The following is a 20,926-nucleotide window of genomic DNA, read 5'->3' as shown; positions in this document are numbered from 1 at the left end:
GAATGTTTTCATCTCTTACTACTTACTCAGTGTTTGAGGATACCTATATCATCAGCAGTTCTAACATGCTATTAAACAGAAGTTTCTGTTGACTTTTCTGCTCTTCTCTAGAGTGTTTCACCAACTGCATTATTTTATGAAAATATTGTTTGGCCATAGTTAGTTTTATAAATCTAGGCAAAAAATTAAAAACCCAGTCATCTTCAAATAGTTTAACCTTACTCATAACAGTAATGCACTGTCTTTTATCAGATTATTTGATGTGAAAGTTGCATACTTTCATTTTAGAATTTGCATTAACGATTCTTGTTGACATGCTTAATTACTCTGGCCTTGCTTTAAATTCAGCCTTATTTTTTGTTTGTTTGTTTTCCCATGTTTAGGCTTGTGCAAAAAAGGGAAGCTGTGGTAACTATTTACCAAGTACCTTACTTTAGAATTAAGAGCACTATGGAGAGATTTTTATTTTTAAGTAGCTAAAAGATAAACTAGATGATGTGTTTTAGAACACTGAATTCAGTTAAAGAAAAGCACCATTTAATTCACGTCAGCTGAACATTTACTGAGTGCCTTTTGTAGCCTCCTGAATGCTAAGGGCAGGAGATGCAAAGAAGTATATGACATGAACCCTGTCCATGAGGAGTTTATGTTCTAGTTGGGAAAGACAGACTGTATGAAAGATCTTTTATGAAAAGTAATAATAGCACATTTTACCAGTAGTGGAAGAAAAACAAGTATTCAGGAACAGTAGTCTTAAAATAAATTGCCTATTTTTGAGGTTTATTACTTCTTCCATTATATCCAGTAAGTTGGCTCTCCAAGTATACAAAACTATACCCTTAATCTCTATTTTCCTCAAGGCCTATATAAATTCTTTGCTTTTTGTTTTTTAATTCATCTGTTTAAGATGTTTTGGTTCTCAGTTGTTCATGAAAGGACTTTAGGGAAGCTTTAAGTAACAATAAAGATTCAACTCAAAAAAAAATTAGTATTTGTTTTTAAACATGTTGTTTTATATGAGGAGATCAAAAGTAAACACTTTTGTTTTTCTTCATCTGAAAGTTAGTGTTCTTACTGTATATCTAAAATTATTTTCTATGTACCCAGTATGTCTGGATTTGGAATGAACAGGAATCAGGCATTTGGAATGAATAACTCCTTATCAAGTAACATTTTTAATGGAACAGGTAAGCTTATTCTGGAGCCAGTACCCTATAAAAATACGATAGATCTTGAAATATAAAGCAATTCAACATACTAGTCAAAATATTAAAGGAATTTTTGTGTTAAGATGATAGAACTTAATATAGGGAGAATTTGACAGGAAATAGGATTTAATTCAGTGAACAGTTGAAAGATAGTTAAATATATTTTTTTCACTTGGCATGTTAATAGCACAGTGTTATAACATCAGATTTATTTCCTTAACATCTGGAGAAAGTGTAAACATTTACTTAGTCTGTACTTGTGCCTCAGAATCTTTTTTGCTTCAAGAGCTTTTCCTATCTCAGTCCTGTCACTACAGTCTAAACTAGGTTGAGTGGTATGGCATTCTGGCTATAGAGACCCAGATTGAAGAAACCTTTAAAATTATATGGAGCGCTTACAATTTTTTCTTAATAGTTTTAATAATACTAATTTTGGCATTTAACTCTTACAAATTTTTAATCCAGTTTTATGTGTAAAATTCAGAATTTAATTACATGGAAAACCAATTCTGATTTTGACAGTAAAGAATTCTTGCAGTCTGTTGGTTTATTTCTTTTATCAGCTGCTTCAGACAGAAGAGAACAGGAGGCTTTGTTGCTATTCTGCTTCAGGTTTCACCTTCTTCCACCCTTGCCTCCAAACCCTTTCCTGAGAAAGGAAATAAAGGATGTTTTATGGTCATAGGAGCAAAAATGAATATGATTGTTGAGAGAGAAATACACGTGAAGGAAGTGGAAGGTGAAAGAATGATCAATGAAATGGGGCGTACGTGAAAGCACGAGAAGATTTAGTAATTGAAATGACATTTCTGGCTATCGGCTTTTAATTTTTCAGTGTTATTGTATGTATAGTAGCATAGATTTACCAAGTGAGACTTTAAAATGTCAAATTTTAGCATTTAAAGTTTTGCGTTCTAATGGAAAATACCCTATTTCATTGTTCCTCAAATGCAGATTTTTTTCATATTTTAATAGCTCTGAAATTAGGCTGCATATCATAGTTTAATTAGCAAGGTTTTTTCCCCCTAAATGAACCATAAAGTAACAGTGTGTCTCACAGTGCCATCTTATATTCTGAATTATGGTTTATACACTTCTGTAAATTTTAGAATTATTTTTAAGTCATTTTTAACTAAGTATATTTTACACTAGGAAAATTGTTTCCAAGTCTTACCCTAAAAATAAAAATTTGTGAGTTAATACTATTTTTAGGTTAAAATTATTCTCAAAAAAAAAAAATTATTCTCAAATAACATATGGTAGTTTTAAACTCCATCTTAGAGGACCTGAAGAAGTGTATTAAAAGTTAATACTTATTGAAAGTTTTTAGTTAATTTGTAATCAAGTAATTCAAGAGATTGCTTTTTAAATTAAAGCACTATATAAATTGTTAATGTCTATTGTTGCCCTTTTATATAGTAATATCTTTTTAAAATTCAGAATTCATGAACTGCAATTTCTTTAAAAACAATGGGTATGAATGATTTTATCTTTTACCCTTCATAAATTTAAATTGTCACCTGACTTGGAATGTAACTGTTTCCTATCAACAAAGTAATCTTGAGTTAATAGTTTCTTTCTGAGATTCTTCTAATTATGAAACTTAGAGAAAAATTAAAATTAACTGGAAAAGGGGGCAAAATAAATTGAAAATGGTTATAATAAACTAGATGAAACAGATTAAAGAAAAAGTATAGTGCAGGGTAAAGCTAAGCTAGAAAATAAGTTCTTCAAAAATTAAGAGTATAAGATTGTAAGAATAATAGAATAATAAATGTTGAGAAGAGATCAAGGTGACGATTAAAATAGGCAAAGTAGAAATGTTGAGTTAAATTTATTTTTTAAAAGGAAACTGATTTTTTTTAATTCAGAATGAACAAAAATAAATTTTATTCATTCCTTATATATTTATTGAGCGCCTACTGTGTAATAGGTAATATAAACTTCTGGGCTTTGTATCATATTCTCATACAATTCACTCACTAGACATGGGAACCCTACATTGACCTACGTTCTCCACCCTACTTTATACCCTCAGCTGCAAAACACACGTGCACGCACACACGTGCACATGCACACGCACACACACATTTCACACACTCACGTGCATACACCTTTGTGTATGGGACTAATAGGCCACAGGAAAAAAGAAGTCCTTAGGGCTTCTGCTTCCATTGCCTATGCCTCAAATATGATTCAGGCTATCTGCAGGAGGCAGTGTCATTATCACACCTATGTTATAAATGAAGCTCCAAGCATTCCAGATACAACCTCTGCTTTTGGATACAATGAAAGAGTAGTTTTATCGCAACAGTCTCCCCTCTTGCTAACTAACAACATATAACTTGAGTACCATCTTTCACAGGGGAAATAGTGTATCACCTTACTCCTTATTCTCTGTTAAGTCTCTAGGATTTGGGATTTTTATTATGCTAGTAAGTACATATTGCTTTGCTGAATTGTTCATAAAATTCTTTCACATGAAGTCAATCCACAAATATTTATTGTACATTTACATATGCCAAGTACAGTGCTGTACATTGTTTAGGAAGAAGGCATTGTTATTTCAAACTTTATTATAGTTCGTCTTTAATAACCTCTTTAAAATGTTTGTAGAATCAGTAACTAGTGTTTTTTCTTATTATTTAGATGGAAGTGAAAATGTGACAGGATTGGACCTTTCAGATTTTCCAGCATTAGCAGACCGAAATAGAAGGGAAGGAAGTGGTAACCCAACTCCATTAATAAACCCCTTGGCTGGAAGAGCTCCTTATGGTAATTAATTAAGCTTTTTAATTATGGCCAGTGAAAACTTTCTGTTGCACGCACGTACACATATATATATGTACGTATATGCATGTGTGTGTACACACATGTATTTATGTGTTTTCTAATCAGAGTAGTGTAATTTTGTCAGAGTTGATAAATGCAAAGTGCTTTTTTCTCCCAGAATACCATGATAGCAAAGTTAAATGGGAAAACTTAATTTGTATAGAAATCCCAAAAGGAAGTCTTCATTGGTATTCAGAAGTTATTTTCTTCTGGCATTTCTGCCTTAATTCACCTTAATAATGATTCTATGGTCTGCCTCTTCTCAATTCATCACACATTTTTTAAAAGAATACATTCCCACATTCCTAGTGATTAATAATGACTAACCATACATTAACAATTTTTTCTAAGCCAGTTTCTCAACCTCCACACTACTGACATTTGAGTAGGTAGTTTCTTGTAAATGAGGGGCTGTCCTGTGCATTGTAGAATATTTAGCAACATCCCTGGCCTCTGCCTACTTGCTGCCAGTAGCACCACCCACCCACCCCCGCATTGTGACAACCACAGATCTCTCCAGATTTTGACAAATGTCTCATGGGGAAAAAAATTACCTCCTGTTGAGAACTGCCGTGGGTCGTGTATAGTTTATGTAGGCTCTTGGTCACCATTAATACCCTTTTTCACTGTCTTTAATAAATAAGAGATTGGCTAATAGATGCTGAATGAACTAGACATGAAAATTATATAACAGGAATATAACCATATTCTTTTTATCCTTTGCACATACTTGTTTGCTTTTGGTAGAATCTGATACAGACCAGTAGCAGAAACAATGAACTTAGAGGGATCATTTCATCACTTTTCTAAGATAACTATTTTTCCCATTTTCAACCAAGAGGGATTTCTGTGGCTTTCAAAATATGAATACAAATAACAACATGTGAAGAAGGGAAAAATTTATTATTATACACATTAAGTTTCCTAATTAGCCTTCCCCCCCAGAAAAAAAACAAAAATGATCTGCCCTGGAAGTTGAGTACCTAGCTACTTGATTCTCAGTTCAGACTCTAATGTTTTTAACCTTTCCTCATAGGTCCATTTTTTCATCCCTTTAATCATTCCCGTTGCTCTCCTTGGACCATCTCTAGTTTCTCCATATCGTTCTTGAATTGTGGAGCCCCAAACTGGATATTGTTCTCCAATAAGGGCCTGACTAATGCCAAGTATAGTGGGAGGATTACTTCCCAGTTCTTGCATGTTTTACATCTATTACATGGAGTCCAAGAAAATCTGAAATAATATGGAGTTGTTTTATAATTGATTGCAATTTGCTCACCCTGTAAGTCACTTTCAAGTAGAATACTGACATGTTCTTTAAATTTTATTTTGTTCATTTGTATTTGACAATTAACTGGTATTTATAATAACTAGTCAAATATTTAAAGCAAGTTTTTAAACCAGAAATTTTCATAATTATTACCAATATCAAACTATGTTTTTTCAGCATCTGTATATGACATTAGATTAGAATTATAAGATTACCACTTATTTCCCTTGTATTATTTTGTATATTTAGCTATTAATCAGTATATAAGAATTTAGTTATTCATTGTTACCCAGAACACCAATTTTTTGAAGTTTGCTTTCATAGCGTAATTTAAAAATCCTTTTGGTATATTATTGTGAGAAAAGTTAACTTTTTATAATTTGTAGCAAAATATCATAAATATCAATTGCAATTCTCTGGATTATTTTCATTACATAGTTGGAATGGTAACAAAACCAGCAAATGAGCAATCCCAGGACTTCTCAATACACAACGAAGATTTTCCCGCGTTACCTGGTTCCAGTTATAAAGATCCAACATCAAGTAATGATGACAGTAAATCTGTAAGTAACTGAGAATTATGTATGTGAATTATATAGTTTTTTCCCTTCAGATTTCTGTTATATTAACAGTTTTGTACACTATATTAAGGACTTATTAAGTACTATTATGAAATTGTTTATCTTGAATATCTGTAATAACCTAACTTCTGAAGATGTGGAAAACCTTTATAACTTAGAAGATAGCCTATTTTTTTCCCTATTTCATATAGGTTTGCAAATTTCTGTTGAACTTCTCAGAGTTAATTTAGACTTTTATTGTAGTCCCTGTCAGCTGGATCCCATGAAGTTTGATATTATAGCCTTCTAAGGAGCTGTGTTTTTCTTGAGTAAGTTTTCTCCTTGAAGAATCTTTATACGCATTTTTATTCCTGTGTTGATTCAGCCAACCCAGCTTCCTCTTTCTGACTTAACGAGTGTGTTTATTTCTTCCACATTTCACTGAAAATAGCTTTTTGTGTGTGTGATGGGAGTGTATATTGTTAAAATAATTGATAAAAGAAGATTATTGGGTAAGAATTAAAATAAATATGAATTTTAAAAGTTCATAATTAAAATTTAAAAAATAAAAAGTTCATATTTTCTAACTTATCTTGGAGGTTTTTATGGTGATATTTTAGGTAATGTACTATATTTAATTTGTCCTCTAAATATACTTCTAAAATATACTGCTAAAAATACTAATAAAGTATTGAGGAGTGTAACTCAAGAGTATCCCAAAATGAAAAGTTCTGAGATAGAGAGGCTTTTTTTGTCTGTGACTGAAGATCTGAGATAAATAAGAATATTTTCCATATATTTCTTGTCCTTTAAGTACTCAAATATGTACAATACAGGATTTATTTGTATACCATGGCACAGTTGTGGAAACAAAAAATTTCATGTAGAACTTGAAAAACAGGTAATAATTTACTACCAACTTAAATATAATAAAAAATGAATAGAAAAGTACTAGTATATGAACTTGAAATTTTTACACATAACAAATTTTAATGTCACATTTAATTTTTTTCATGTTAGAATTTGAATACATCTGGCAAGACAACTTCAAGTACAGATGGACCCAAATTCCCTGGAGATAAAAGTTCAACAACACAAAATAATAACCAGCAGAAAAAAGGGATCCAGGTGTTACCTGATGGTGGGACTCTATAAAATATATCAAAGATATTATAGAATTCACTTTTTTTACTTTTTCCTCAAAGATAAAAATGACTGTGTTTTTCTTATCCAGGTCGGGTTACTAACATTCCCCAAGGGATGGTGACAGACCAGTTTGGAATGATTGGCCTGTTAACATTTATCAGGGCAGCAGAGACAGACCCAGGAATGGTACATCTTGCATTAGGAAGTGACTTAACAACATTAGGCCTCAATCTGAACTCTCCTGAGTAAGTTTCTTTCTTTTCTCCCTACATTTGTGTATAGTACCTCCCTGCAGTTTTTAATTTCATGTCTGCAAATTATATCACCTGCTGCCACTCATTGTTGCTGGTATTTGCTGACTCTTTGGGTCATTCCCTCTTATATTAGTTCCTGGATCACTCTCACTTTATAGTAATATTCCTCTTATAATTTAGCAGTTTCAATATACACATATATGGTCTTTCCTAAATCCTGAAATCCCAGCTTCTTGAATTTCTCTCCAAAAATCGTACCCTTCATCATACCTCAGCTGCTCACTTCTTTAGTCATCCCTTTGACTTCGTCATTTTTGGTAACCTCAGTTTCTCTGTAAGATTGTGCTGCCATGCCACTTCCTGTTTTCCATTTCTCTCCCTCTTCTGCGGGCTCCTGTAATCATTAGATTCCATTGGGACCTTCATCCCACTGATTCTTGTACCTTTTTACTGTTCCTCAACATCCCTGTCTCTCTTCCCCTTAGATGAATTCACTTCTTCTCCGGTTAAGTTCTATGATCAGTCATGATTGCTTGTTTACATATACCCCTGACTGCTTTGCCCCTCTCTTGCTTTGTCATACTTGCATGGCAAAAACTACAACCCTGGTTATATCTGCCTGTTCCACTCTTGACCTGTGCTACTAAGCCTGGCTAGAGAAAAATACACAACTTCACTGCCTGGTCTCACTTCAGATTCATGGCCAGGAACCTCAAGAATGAGCCCTTAATTCTGCCAGCCATAATCAAGCTGGCATGCCTACTCCATTCATTCTTTTGTTCTCTTGTGCAACTGTTTTACACTTCCCTCTTCAAACCTCCAATACCTTTCCCCCTGTGCTTAGTGTCAGATGGTGACCTTGCTTTTTATTTCTACTTTACTAAGAACGAAGGAAGCAATCAGAAGAGTGTCAGTGTAGTCCTGCCACGAAATCAGTCACCTACAACCATCTGCACCTACCTTACTCTTGTCTTCCACCCTGTTGCCATAGGTGATTCATGCTTTCTACCTAAAACCTTTGAAAACTGAAAGATATGGATCTAACAATTTTTTGCACTTTGTTGCATCATTTCCATCAGCATACAAATACGCTGTTACTTCTTCCATGTTAACAGATGCCTTCTCTTGATCCACCTTATTCTATAAGTTATTGTCCCCCCACACCCCAATTTCTTTATTCTCCTTTGGAGCAAAACTCCTCAGGAGAGCCATTTTTGTATCTCCTATTCAGTGCTACATTATTTCTCACTTTTTTTTTTTTTTTTTTTTTGGCTGTACTTCACAGCTTGTGGGATCTTAGTTCCCCACCAAGGATCGAACCTGAGGGCCCCGGCAGTGAGAGCACCAAGTCCTGACCACTGGACTGCCAGGGAATTCCCTGTTTCTCACTACCTTTAACTGCTTCCACCCTGGTTTGAATCACCATATTCTCTTGCTTGGATTAGTCCATTAGCCAATCAGGTGTCCCTGATTCTCCCTTTGCCGCTTATAATCTTTTGTTCATATGACAGCCAGGACAATCCTTTTTGAATAAGTTCATTCTCTGCTCAATACACAGTTAGGTTTTGCAGTTTTATTATGATTAAAAACCCAAAATCTTGATAGGCCTACTAATCTGTACGGGCATGATCTGTGTCTCTCCTCTACCTACACCTTAACAGCTTCTCCCTTTGTTCACCCTATTCCAGTTTCACTGGCCTTCTTGCTGTACGTCAGACATGTCAGTCATAACTCTGCATTAGTTGCTCTAGCAGTTCCCTCTGACTACAGTAGTTTTCTACCAGATAACAGATATGGTTATCTCCCTCATATCCTTCAAATCTTTGTTCAAACGTGACCTTCTAAATGTGCCCTAACCTGACTGCCCTATTTAATTATGCAACTAATCTTCCCTCCCTACCCCACCACTAACATGGAATATTATTTATGTATTACGTAAATTGTTTTTGTGTGCCTCCCTCCCAATCCACCATCTTCAACCAGAAAGTAAGTTTCACGTTATCAGTGATCTTTGTTATGTTTGCTGATGTATAAGCATGCTAGTGCCAGGCATATAATAATAGACACTCAGTAAATGTTTGCTGAATTTGAGCTTTGGTTTTTAATAATTGCTGATATTTTTCCTCTGGCCATATAAATGGGAAAGTAATTGTACTTTAATTCATTGTATTAATGAATTTAAAGCATTCTGAGTTGAAGTAATAATTCATATACAGGTATGTGTGTGTGTGTATGTATTTTTAACCTTGTTTCAGTTTCCTGCTGTATAAGTCATAGTAAAACCAAGAAAAGATATTAGTAATTTAAAGATGCTCATTTTACATTTGAAGTCGTTTTTCCTGATTTGCTGAAATAAAATTAGAAATCTCTTTTCCTACTTTGGACTTCAGAATGGTTTTTTTCTCCCTCATTCAGAAATCTCTACCCCAAATTTGCATCACCCTGGGCATCTTCACCTTGTCGACCTCAAGACATAGGTAGGAGAATCTATTTTTGTTCAGACCTTTAAAAAATATACTTGTAACTGAGAATCAGTTAATAAGGCTTTTTTCATTTTATTATCCAGACTTCCATGTTCCATCTGAGTACTTAACGAACATTCACATTAGGGATAAGGTGAGTGTAGTTTATTATTCTACTCAGCATGAACTTACCTATTTTCAGGTGCTGTTTTGCAGTTCAGACAGCATAATATTTTTGAAATATTTAACAGTGGTCTCAGGGGTATGCTTTTGTATGTCCATTCAGTTATATGTAATAGTTTAATTTCTATTTTTGTTTATAATCCTGTGTTTTGATGAGGTCTGGGTTATATTTTAAAAATATTTTAAAAGCAATGTTAGGACCAGTAAAATCTTTCTTATAGTTATTAGTAACAGGGTACAATCATAACCACAGTTGATGGGAATAAAGTAACTTGGAAAATTTGATGAATTTCCTTCTGATATTCTCATTTTATGTTTACAGATAAAATGTTTTTAATGAAAAAATATATATTTTAAAACTGTAATCTTTGACTTTTTTATGTAATCTTTTTCTATGTTTTCATTACCTGAGTTTCTAGTTATAAAATAATATTAACAGATTAGAACTTTAATCTTTTTTTTTTTTTTTTTTCTTTTTCCTGAGAAAGAAAATAACACCTTTGCTTTAGGGTAAAGCACTGAGAGTTCAATTTTGTTAGAATGGTATCTAGATTTTGGTTATGTGAAAGGATAGATACAGTTTGTTAAAAATGATATAGTTGTGTTATACTTACGTGCATAAATATGTGTAATATAAATATATATAAATGACAGCGTTCTGCGTCTGTGCCATGCAGTTGTGTAGCCAAACGGTTGTTGATGTTGTGGACAGGCAACTAAAGAGATACACGTATTTCTCGACATGTCTTTTAATACTTGAGTAGATGGAAGACAAGAAGTACGAGATAGAGCTAGTTTTTTCTGTCTGTGGACTGTATGATTTGCTGCCACCTCCACTATAGCACTCATTTTTTGCTCCAATTATCTGAGGGTTCCAGAACCTTTTCTTATGCCAGCTTAAGAAATAATAATTTAGGAGAATTTGTCACATTCAAGACTGCTGCCTGAATGGGGATAATATGAATGGAGAGAAAAGTAACATTCAGAGAGTGTGTAACAACAGTTAAACATTTAGTTACAGGACTAGGTAAAGAGAAGAATGTTTTCATTTCAGTGAGCTTTTAATGAAGATTTGTCTTACTGTGAGAATTTGAGACTATTGAACTTGTGTTTGATAGTTTGGTAGGCAGTTATGTTTCTACTTTATGGAGCGACATGTAAAGCAGTCATCTTTTCATCATCCATTTAAACAAAGAACTATCCCTTTATGATTTTTGTACTTAACTGTGATTTGCTAAAAATACATGATCGATTTGTGAATCACTGTCAGATGTAGATTCAGTTACTATTTCTTTTAAGTCTTCTGTGAGGCACTCTACAGAAGGTGCATTCACATTGTCACTTAATTTCATTTACATTTTTAGTAATCCTTATAGATATCATTGACTACATTTTATAACTGAAAGTTCAGAGACGTTAAATAACTTGGATATGGTCATATTAGTCAGGAATGAAACTAAGACTTGAATGTAAGTCCTGCATTTCTGAGCAGCACAGTGTTCCACTATTGCCACGTTGAGTATTAATAAACACCTCGAGTAAAACAGTGTTAGGTCTTGCTTAGAAGTTTTTATTTAGCGTTTTTCCCCTATTAGTACCTAAAATAAATGTATCAGAAATAATTATTAAATGACTTTAGTCATTTAAATGATAAAACTTCCCTTTAGAATTATATAACTATACCTCTGTAATCATGTAATAACAGTTGTCTGCTACAAAGAGGGGTTTCTGTTTTATCTTTCCATTTTTACTTTAGTGCAATCAATTATATGTTAGGATTTTCAAGTTCATTTTACATTTCAGAATAATTTTATTTCTTTTCCAGCTGGCTGCAATAAAACTTGGTCGATACGGAGAAGACCTTCTCTTCTATCTCTATTACATGAATGGAGGAGACGTATTACAACTTTTAGCTGCAGTAGAGCTGTATGTTCAAAGTATTTTTAAAAACTTTTGTATTATAGTGGATATTGTTTATTCTAAAAACTTCTTTTTTAAAATGGTGGCTGTAGTTTTTGTCTTTGTTTTTAAAGTGGAACTATTTCTTCATCAAGAAATCTAAGTTTTTTATATTTAGTAAAAATTAATTTAGATTGAAACCTTATATTACCATGTCTTCATAATCACTGTATACATAAAAACAATTTCAAATTTAAATAACTGTAAATGTATAAGAAGACAGAATCAATTTGATTCATGGGTATGATGAATCTAATTTTTATAAATATGAAGTATGAGGTGTGGTTCATACCTGTGGTTCATCTTACTCCTTGTGGAACCACATATGTTAATGACAGTGAATTTCATCATTTAAGAAATATTTATTAAACATTGTATGGGCAAGGCACTGTGCATATTTCTTGTGTATTTTGAAATATTGATAAATTCCACATTCATTATCAGAAGCCTATTGGCCAACTTAAATAAATTAAGTCTTAAGAAATTGGTCCATTGAATACATTGTTTTTCTGAGCATTTTTGTTTTTACCTAATGCTCTGAGAATAAAAACTTTGTGTCATTTTTTATATGTCCAGGTGGTAACATTTTGTTACCAATAGACTATTCTATTAATCATGTTTACTGTAGAGTGAATTGTTACTAAAAACTTACGATGTAATGATTGGGAGACCTTTTTATAGATTTAATAAGTATTTTATAATATTCCTAATAACATTTCTATAAATGGCCTTGGATCAGATACTTTAAAATGTAAAATTCACTGTGTTGATAATAAATTGTTTTTTTATTTCTCAACTGAGAATGTTTTTTTCCATGTTTTCCCTCATTTTTTGTAAGATAGCAATTGTTACCTGTTCGTTTTAATTTATTCATAAGTAAATAAATTCATCAGTCATTCATTCATTCATCACTGGCAGTTCTGTCTCATATCTTATTTATGACTAAAAATATATAAATATATAAAATATATGTCTAAAATAAAATGTATGTCTAAAATAACCCCTCGTATTGATAGGGAGGTATTTGTTTGCATGGAGGTTTTTCAGCATAGTTACAAATTTTATGTGAATTTATGTAGTTAATTCAAATAGGCTTTGTATTTAGTTTCTTACAAAATAATACAAATAGTTGGGGGTTTTGTTTGTTTTAATAGGTATCTTAATTTCTATTGAATATTAAGAAGAACGAGAAAGGAGTGAAGTTTCTGGAACACAGTGATCTTTGGTCTGCCAAAGTTTTTATCACATTGCTCATAGAGCTTTTAAGATCTCGTTTTGTTTGCATAAAAAAATTCTTCAGTTAAATAAAGATGTGTGTGTTAATTAAAGAGTGTGGTTTTTGGGCAAATTAAGAAAGTCTTTTCCTATGTTTATTTTACTAGGTTGTATTTAATAACAATAAAAATCAGGGAAAAGAAGCATCAATATTTATGTATTTTATGTGTGACTATTTTCTGAAAAAATGTTTTACAAAATGTAGAAAATGTTTGATGTGAGCCACAGGAAAAAATTAATTGTCTTTTTCTCTTAAAAATTGAAGTTTTAACCGTGATTGGAGATACCACAAAGAAGAACGAGTATGGATTACCAGGGCACCAGGCATGGAGCCAACAATGAAAACCAATACATATGAGAGGGGAACATATTACTTCTTTGACTGTCTTAACTGGAGGAAAGTAGCTAAGGTATATTTTTTTCCATGTGCAAATGTGTAACTATAAATCTAGATTTTAAAAAGAAGTGTCCTCTTTTATCTGTTTATATGTACCAGTACATCCATTTCAATAATGTGCCAGATATTTGCTGAGTCTTTTAAAAGGCCTCCACCTCCTTGGCTTGATTTAAACTCTAGGAGAGTATCTGGAAACAGCTCATTTTACCTGTAGTTTAGGAAAATGATTGAATTTGGTAAGAAATTTTGTAATTTTTCACAAGCCTTGGTAACACTTGAAATATGTGTCTACTCAGTTGTAAAATAAAGATACCCTCTTGCAATCCCGGTCATGTATTCTTATATTATTATTACTTAAGCAAATATGAGATTTGTCCTAAAACCAGTATAAATATATTTTTATATATTTTTTATGTAATATATATATTTTTTCATACAAAACCAGTATATAGGCTTTTTAAACACTTGCACTCTTCGCAGGAAATGTGCTTGAGTTTTTATTTGCAAGTGATATAAAGAAAGAAAATCACAAGCATTAATCATGATTGTTCCTTTGACTAGTATGCTGAATATCTGGGGAAAGAGGCCAGTGGAAAAAGTTGTTTTGGTTTGCAAATTTTCCTTACAAAAACACCTTTCTAACTGTCCCATGTGAACAGTTTGCATCAGTGTCATAGCATATTACACATTTGTGTTTAGTTCCTTATGTATGTACTTAGTCTACCTAGAAGAAAATATAGCTCACATAGATTTCATAACTCCAGGATTTCTCTGAATGCCTTTTCCATTGATAGGTCTTAGGATTAAAAACTAAAGAGTTAGTTTTGTTGGTTTTATTAAGTTTAAACAGAAAAAAAATATTTCTTGACAGTTCATTGGGTAATTTTTTAGTTGTTGGCTTGGGGTTTTTGTTTTTTTTTTAATCAGCTTTACTAAACTGATAAAAGAGTAAAACATTTTAAAAAGATAGTGTAAAATGCTTACCAGATAATTATTACAAAATTTTACGTCACAAGAAGACTTCATATAAAACATGAAATAGAAGGGATGAGCCCAACAAAAACACCCAAAAGAAGACACATACAAAAGGTTAAATCTTTTTTTATTACTACCTTTGCATGTTTCTCTAATGGTAAATGTTATTGCTTCTCAGACCAAGTCTGTATACCACCCTACACTGTATTTGAGTTATTTTAACAATTCTAATTAATATGCATGTCTTGACTTTAAAAGGTAGATCCATGAAATAAGTAATAAGTAATTAATTACAAATAGTATACAGGACATTGTGTATGTTACCTGTTCTTTAAGAAGTGTAGTGAAGTAGAAAACCTTAGTTTTTTGTATCAGGATTTGAAATTAATTCCTGTTTCTGCTATTCATACTTTGACCTTGTATAAGTTTCCTTTCCATGTCTGCTTCCTTATCTTTTAAGTCAAAATGATTTTTGCCTCCTGATTTATCATGTAGCTTAATTGATATTACACAGGCACACATATACACCAAGTACAGTGCTTGGCATATATTGGGTATTTGATATAGGAGAGTAGTTGTGGTAGTTTGTTGCTGTTGTTTTTATCATCATTATTATTACAGCTTGTTACTGTTCTTCCAAGATGGAAAAATTCTGATTATTGTTAGGTTAGGTCAGTGGTTCTCAAACCTTAGCTTGCATCAGAATTACCTGGAGGCCATGTTAAAACACAACCTGCTGGGTCATACCTGCATTGTTTCTGGTTCAGCAAGTCTGTGGATGGGACTTGAGGGTTTGCATTGGCTAGCAACTTCCCAAGTGATGCCAGTGATCATTGTTGGTCTTTGGCTTCATAGTTTGAGAACCTGGTTCTTCAGGAGAGAAAGAGTATCTTTGGAAGGGAAAAATTCTAATAGTAAATGACTGAAATTTTCTCTATTCAGTTGAAGCTTTTTGCTCAATATCATCATAAATTATTCCAAACATATGTACAAAAAGAAATAGGTATTTGCAATTATAGATAGATGTGTAATTTTAGTTGAATTTTAGTTTGGTATCTGTGAAGAAATCAACTTAAGTGAAAAAAATCAATTTCCCAGAACTAAGTTCTCCCCATAAAATTAATATTCAGAAACAACTTGAACATTAATAAGGCCCCTAATTTCCCACAAAAGCAATTCCTCAGTCAGGTAAATGTCATGTTAAAGAAAATTATTTGTGTGTGTGTGTGTGTGTGCATAAAGTAATAATTTTACCTAATTTTATCTGATCTCTCCTATGTACAGTTGAGCTTTTGTCTTAACTTTTACCTTTAAAATTTTTAGCTGTGAAGTTGGAAAATAAAATTTGAGAAATATTATTATTAAACTATTTTTGAAAAATCTTAAGGTAATTTACTGGCCACTTGTGCTGATACTCTTCAACAAAATTATCTTCATAGTGATGAAAGCAAACATTTCATAGTGATGAAAGCAAGCAGAAATATTGGTTTCTATCAAGTATTAATATGCAGCTCACTTCTTTTGATTATATTTAAAGAATTCATGGACTTAAAACTTTTAAGTTGTGTTATATTCACAGAATAAACTTTTCACAAAGGCTTCTGAGTTTTTGTTTGTTTTGTTTTTTAAGGATGTTTTCAGTGTTTTTCCAGAAATTGGATTAGGAATTAAGAAATTTAGTTCCATAGTATATTTATTAACAGACTTCATCAAACTACAGAAAATCCATTGACGTGCCATGTCCCAAGTCAAAGTCCCCATCTGTAAAGTGGTTGTGGTTTATTATTCACAGGTAAAGAACATGCATTTAATAGCTTCAACTCATAAGAAGCCTTCAGTATGAATTAGTATTATAAGTAATAACTTGATGTTATCATGGTATCATTGAAAAGTATTGAACTGATCTAGACCATAATCAGGTCTTTAATCTCACTTCTATGAGGTTCTTTCTTTCACTTTTGCAAATAACAATATTTTCAGAGAATTGAAGAAGTGTAATTTTAAGTAAGGGATTAGATTATTTAAATCAGAAGTATTCCTTATCCCCTAAAAATTCTGTGAGTTCTAGGATTCAGCCCATTATTTATATAAAGAATTTCCTGTATGTACATAAAAATTTTGACACTGTATTTGCTTATTCTCTTTCAGATAATCTTGATTTGTCAGCAGACTATGTGGTCTATCCTATATGTAATTTAGCTAGAATAATTCACTGTCCCATTAATTTAAAAATTTGTTATATATAGTCTCAATGAGTAAGATTTTTAAAATAATTTTATCCACAGAGAATTTTTAGGTGATGGAAGCCCCCCCCCCATTATCAATAGCTTTCTCAAACTAAAGACTTAAAAGTTTCAGAACTCTTTCAGTCTGACTTCACCTTGTGGGTCCAACACCGAATAGGATTTTTAATGCTTAGGATTCTTTATCATATCATAACCTGCTATAAATGTGATTTTTTTATACCTAGAACTCTTTCTAGCCTTTAAACGATTAAACTGTAATCTAAAAATCTTTTCTCCATTAAAGCAAATATATACATAGAACTTCTAATACCTGATCTTGGAATATTTAAAAAATTTAAGTGTTCTGGTCCTAAAACAAATGAAGAAAACTTGGGTTCATTGATTCATCAGCCATTAATTACACATCCTCTGGGAGCCTGGAAGCTCAGTAGTATTCTCAGTAGTAGGTAGTGATAAACAAAACAGACACACTTCTTGCCCCTACAGATTTTACAAAGGTGTGTGTGTGTGGTATGTGTTGTGTGTGTACATATAACATAAACATGTAAAAAAGATACTATCAGTTAATCAGAGTTAGGGAACAAAGAGATTGTAAGCTTTATGTCTTTTAAGAAGACATAGAAGAGAAAAAAATGATTTTAAAAAATGGGAGACAAAATTTGATTCTGAATCTGATATATAAGGTCTGATATTTTCTTAATTATAATATTAAAATATTTATGCTCCCTAGGTTTAAACTGATCTTTTTTTTTTTTTAATATGTAGCGGGGGGGAATGTGTGCATTGATGAAGTTACTCTAGTTTAAATTCTGATTATACAGTGTAGTTTACCAGTGCACAATGATGAGGATAAAACAATTGAAGAAAATTTTAATTTATATAAATATAACTTAGTGGAGTATATGATTTGTCAGTTACAAATAGACTTTTTACCCAATAACTACACATACTTTAGAACTAAAATTAGCCAATTTTAATAAAAGAATGCTACAGCAAGAAGATACTTCCTCCACTAATATAGATATTTATCTTCAGCCAGGCAATAAAATTCTTTCAAAGCCTGGACAGAGTAGGGAGAGAGGGAGAGGTGCCTGCACAATGCATTAAGAAGGCTGTGGTGATTGTGATGGTGATTCTGGTGTTTGCTAGTTTTTACTGATAAGCAAAGAAGCTCTGTGCCTTAGTTAACTCTGAAGTGAACTTTTTAAAAGTCATCACAGGGTGCCTTTTTTATCAACATTTGTCAGTGGACTGAATTTTTTCAACATTATTTATGGATAGGGGTGTAATTAAGTAGTTTTGGTTTTGGATCTTGGGCTAAAAATATTAAAAATAATGTGTTATAGTAGAAAAATCGTGTGCTTTGGTGTACTACAGATCTGGATCCTAATCCTAGATCTGCCATTTATTGTATGACTTGGGCAAGTTACTTGTGAGCCTCATTTTCCTCCAGTGCAAATATGAAGATAACGATATCTACTTTACAGACTTACAAAGATGAGAATAAACTTAGCTTTGTCTCTAGTTTTGACATATATTAGGCTTCTGATAAATTATACCTGCTATTTCTGTAATTGTTATTGTAATATCCTTAAATTCTAAATACTTGGTTTTATATCTCAAAATTTAATCATGACCTAGGTTTTCATTTTAATTTAATAATGAAATTTTCACTTAATTTAATAATGGAAACATCTGCTGTGGGATTAATTTGAAATAAGACAGATAAGGTGAAATATGTTAAGCCATGGTACTAACATTACTTGTTGGCTTTCTTTAGTACATAATACATATTATGGTTCATAGTGTTTTAAATGGGATTAACTGAGATAGTTTGTGCTACTTGAATTCAGGTTGTAGAATTAATAATTTTCGAACCTCTAGGTTTTGGATTTAAAAAGGTATGTTTTTGGTTTGCTTTTTTTTAATGTACAAAGTCATATTCTGTACCTCTTGATCTTGGAGTATCATGAAGAATTTGCTTCACCATTCTTAAATTTTAAAATTCATGTAGTGTTTTGAAAGTTTAATTAAAATGAGCTATATAGTTCATCTTCAGATGTGCCTACAGCAAAACCACTGTCTAGTTTGGGGTGGCAGTTACATCTTTTCAGGGTTTTTGGGTTTGTGAAATGGGAAGTCTGGAGATGTGTGAGTTTTAAGTTCATTGTTTTCCCGAGATAGCAAGATTAGAGTAACTTTATTTGCTTTTTTTAAAAAAAACATGTGATAAGACAAATTGGAAAAGCCTTTATTTCTAAACTTTTTTCATGGAAAAAAAAGTAAAGTTTTAAGTTTTATACTTCATTGAAGGTAGCTTTACTTTAACTATCCTATAATTTTCAGTGCTTTTTATTAGTGATATAGTAATTGCTCCCTTCAAACTTTTATTTTTGAGCAAAAAAAATGTATAGAATTTGTGTCATAAAGTAAATAATGTTCATGACTAGTCTCTGGCTTTTATGCAGAAAGTCTACATTTTTGTACTTATCAGATAGAAACTACAGCATATTATTTTTCTTCAAGCTATATTTTACTTAGCGGGAAAAAGTTAATATCTCTGTTCGTTCTCATACCTGTTGTTATTTTATTTGTTCATATAGTAAATATATTTTGACAAAAATGTGAGATCAAACGAATGGAAATCATCTAAATTTTTAAATTTGGTTTTATAGGAGTTCCATCTGGAATATGACAAATTAGAAGAACGGCCTCACCTGCCATCCACCTTCAACTACAACCCTGCTCAGCAAGCCTTCTAAAAAAAGACTTCCCTTTTCTTGGGGTATGGCTGTCTCAGCACAATACTCAACATAACTGCAGAACTGATGTGGCTCAGGCACCCTGGTTTTAATTCCTTGAGGATCTGGCAATTGGCTTACGCAAAGGGTCACCATTTGAGGTCCTGCCTTACTAATTATGTGCTGCCCAACAACTAAATTTGTAATTTGTTTTTCTCTAGTTCGAGCAGGGTCTGAATTTTTTCATTTATTTTCTTTTTTGCCAGCAGACAGACTTGGGTCTGTAAAGACAAGCAAGTACACTGAAAGAAGTTTACCATTTAGTTTCTAAAATGTAAAAAAGAAAACCCACAAAAGACTCAACAGAATTAGACCACAAAATTTGCATTGTTCATTGTAGCACTATTGGTAATAAAATAACAAATGTTTGTGCATTTTTATGTGAAGATCCTTCTCGTATTTCATTTGGAAAGATGAGCAAGGTCTGCTTCCTTCATTTTACTTCCCCTTCTGTTTTTGAAAGGCAGTTTCGCCAAGCTTAACGCAAGAATATATGACTGTTTAGAAGAAAGATATTGCTACAATCTCTGGATGGTTTCCAGGGTTGTGTTATTACTGAGCTTCATCTTTCCAGAATGAGCAAAACACTGTCCAGTCTTTGTTACGATTTTGTAATAAATGTGTACATTTTTTTTAAATTTTTGGACATCACATGAATAAAGGTATGTATGTACGAATGTGTATATATTATATATATGACATCTATTTTGGAAAATGTTTGCCCTGCTGTACCTCATTTTTAGGAGGTGTGCATGGATGCAATATATGAAAATGGGACATTCTGGAACTGCTGGTCAGGGGACTTTGTCGCCCTGTGCACTAAAGGGCCAGATTTTCAGCAGCCAAGGACATCCATACCCAAGTGAATGTGATGGGACTTAAAGAAGTGAACTGAGACAATTCACTCTGGCTGTTTGAACAGCAGCGTTTCATAGGAAGAGAAAAAAAGATCAATCTTGTATTTTCTGACCACATAAAGGCTTCTTCTCTTTGTAATAAAGTAGAAAAGCTCTCCTCACTGCAGTGTTGACTTTGATTTGAAATTGTGAAATTATTTCTTCAACAGGAAAAACAGGAAAAACAACCTAAAGTTTTACAACTGAACGGTGTGACTAAACAATTTAAAACATAGTCTTTTTTTTCCAGCTTTTGACAGCTTATTTAATGGAACCATATACCGTTTCACTTGTAGGTTAAAAATGTAGACATTCTTAGTATTAACCAAGTTCAGAACAGAGAAAACTATTTTTTAAATGAATAATGGCAGCACTAGAAATAAAACTTCCTGAACACTCTTGAGACCCAATCGAAATACTCTGCTTTTGTGAGAAGTGTATAAGATATTTCTTGTTAGACCT

The 20,926-nt window shown here is 32.3% G+C and overlaps 1 protein-coding gene across 8 annotated transcripts in view; it reads left to right on the top strand.

Annotated features, from left to right (window-relative positions):
- CNOT2 (CCR4-NOT transcription complex subunit 2) overlaps positions 1-20,586 on the top strand; it is a 111,301-nt gene extending 90,715 nt beyond the window's left edge. For 6 of the 8 annotated variants that reach the window (XM_060165362.1, XM_060165364.1, XM_060165361.1 and 3 more), the window contains 11 exons: positions 1,108-1,187; positions 3,858-3,983; positions 5,749-5,873; positions 6,891-7,011; positions 7,105-7,261; positions 9,686-9,747; positions 9,837-9,886; positions 11,741-11,841; positions 13,415-13,559; positions 16,152-16,313; positions 19,443-20,586. In XM_060165362.1, coding sequence (XP_060021345.1) covers positions 1,108-1,187; positions 3,858-3,983; positions 5,749-5,873; positions 6,891-7,011; positions 7,105-7,261; positions 9,686-9,747; positions 9,837-9,886; positions 11,741-11,841; positions 13,415-13,559; positions 16,152-16,253 — 1,069 coding nt within the window. In that variant the 3' untranslated portion in view covers positions 16,254-16,313; positions 19,443-20,586. The remainder of the gene's footprint in view (positions 1-1,107; positions 1,188-3,857; positions 3,984-5,748; positions 5,874-6,890; positions 7,012-7,104; positions 7,262-9,685; positions 9,748-9,836; positions 9,887-11,740; positions 11,842-13,414; positions 13,560-16,151; positions 16,314-19,442) is intronic. The other 2 variants (XM_060165363.1, XM_060165360.1) reach the window with 1 other exon arrangement.
- The last annotated feature ends 340 nt before the right edge of the window (positions 20,587-20,926 follow it).

The sequence above is a fragment of the Lagenorhynchus albirostris genome, chromosome 11 (assembly GCF_949774975.1).
Source record: "Lagenorhynchus albirostris chromosome 11, mLagAlb1.1, whole genome shotgun sequence".
Classification (NCBI taxonomy): Eukaryota; Metazoa; Chordata; class Mammalia; order Artiodactyla; family Delphinidae; genus Lagenorhynchus; species Lagenorhynchus albirostris.
Note: the sequence above shows the minus strand (reverse complement) of the source record. Positions and strands in the feature narration are given on the sequence as shown.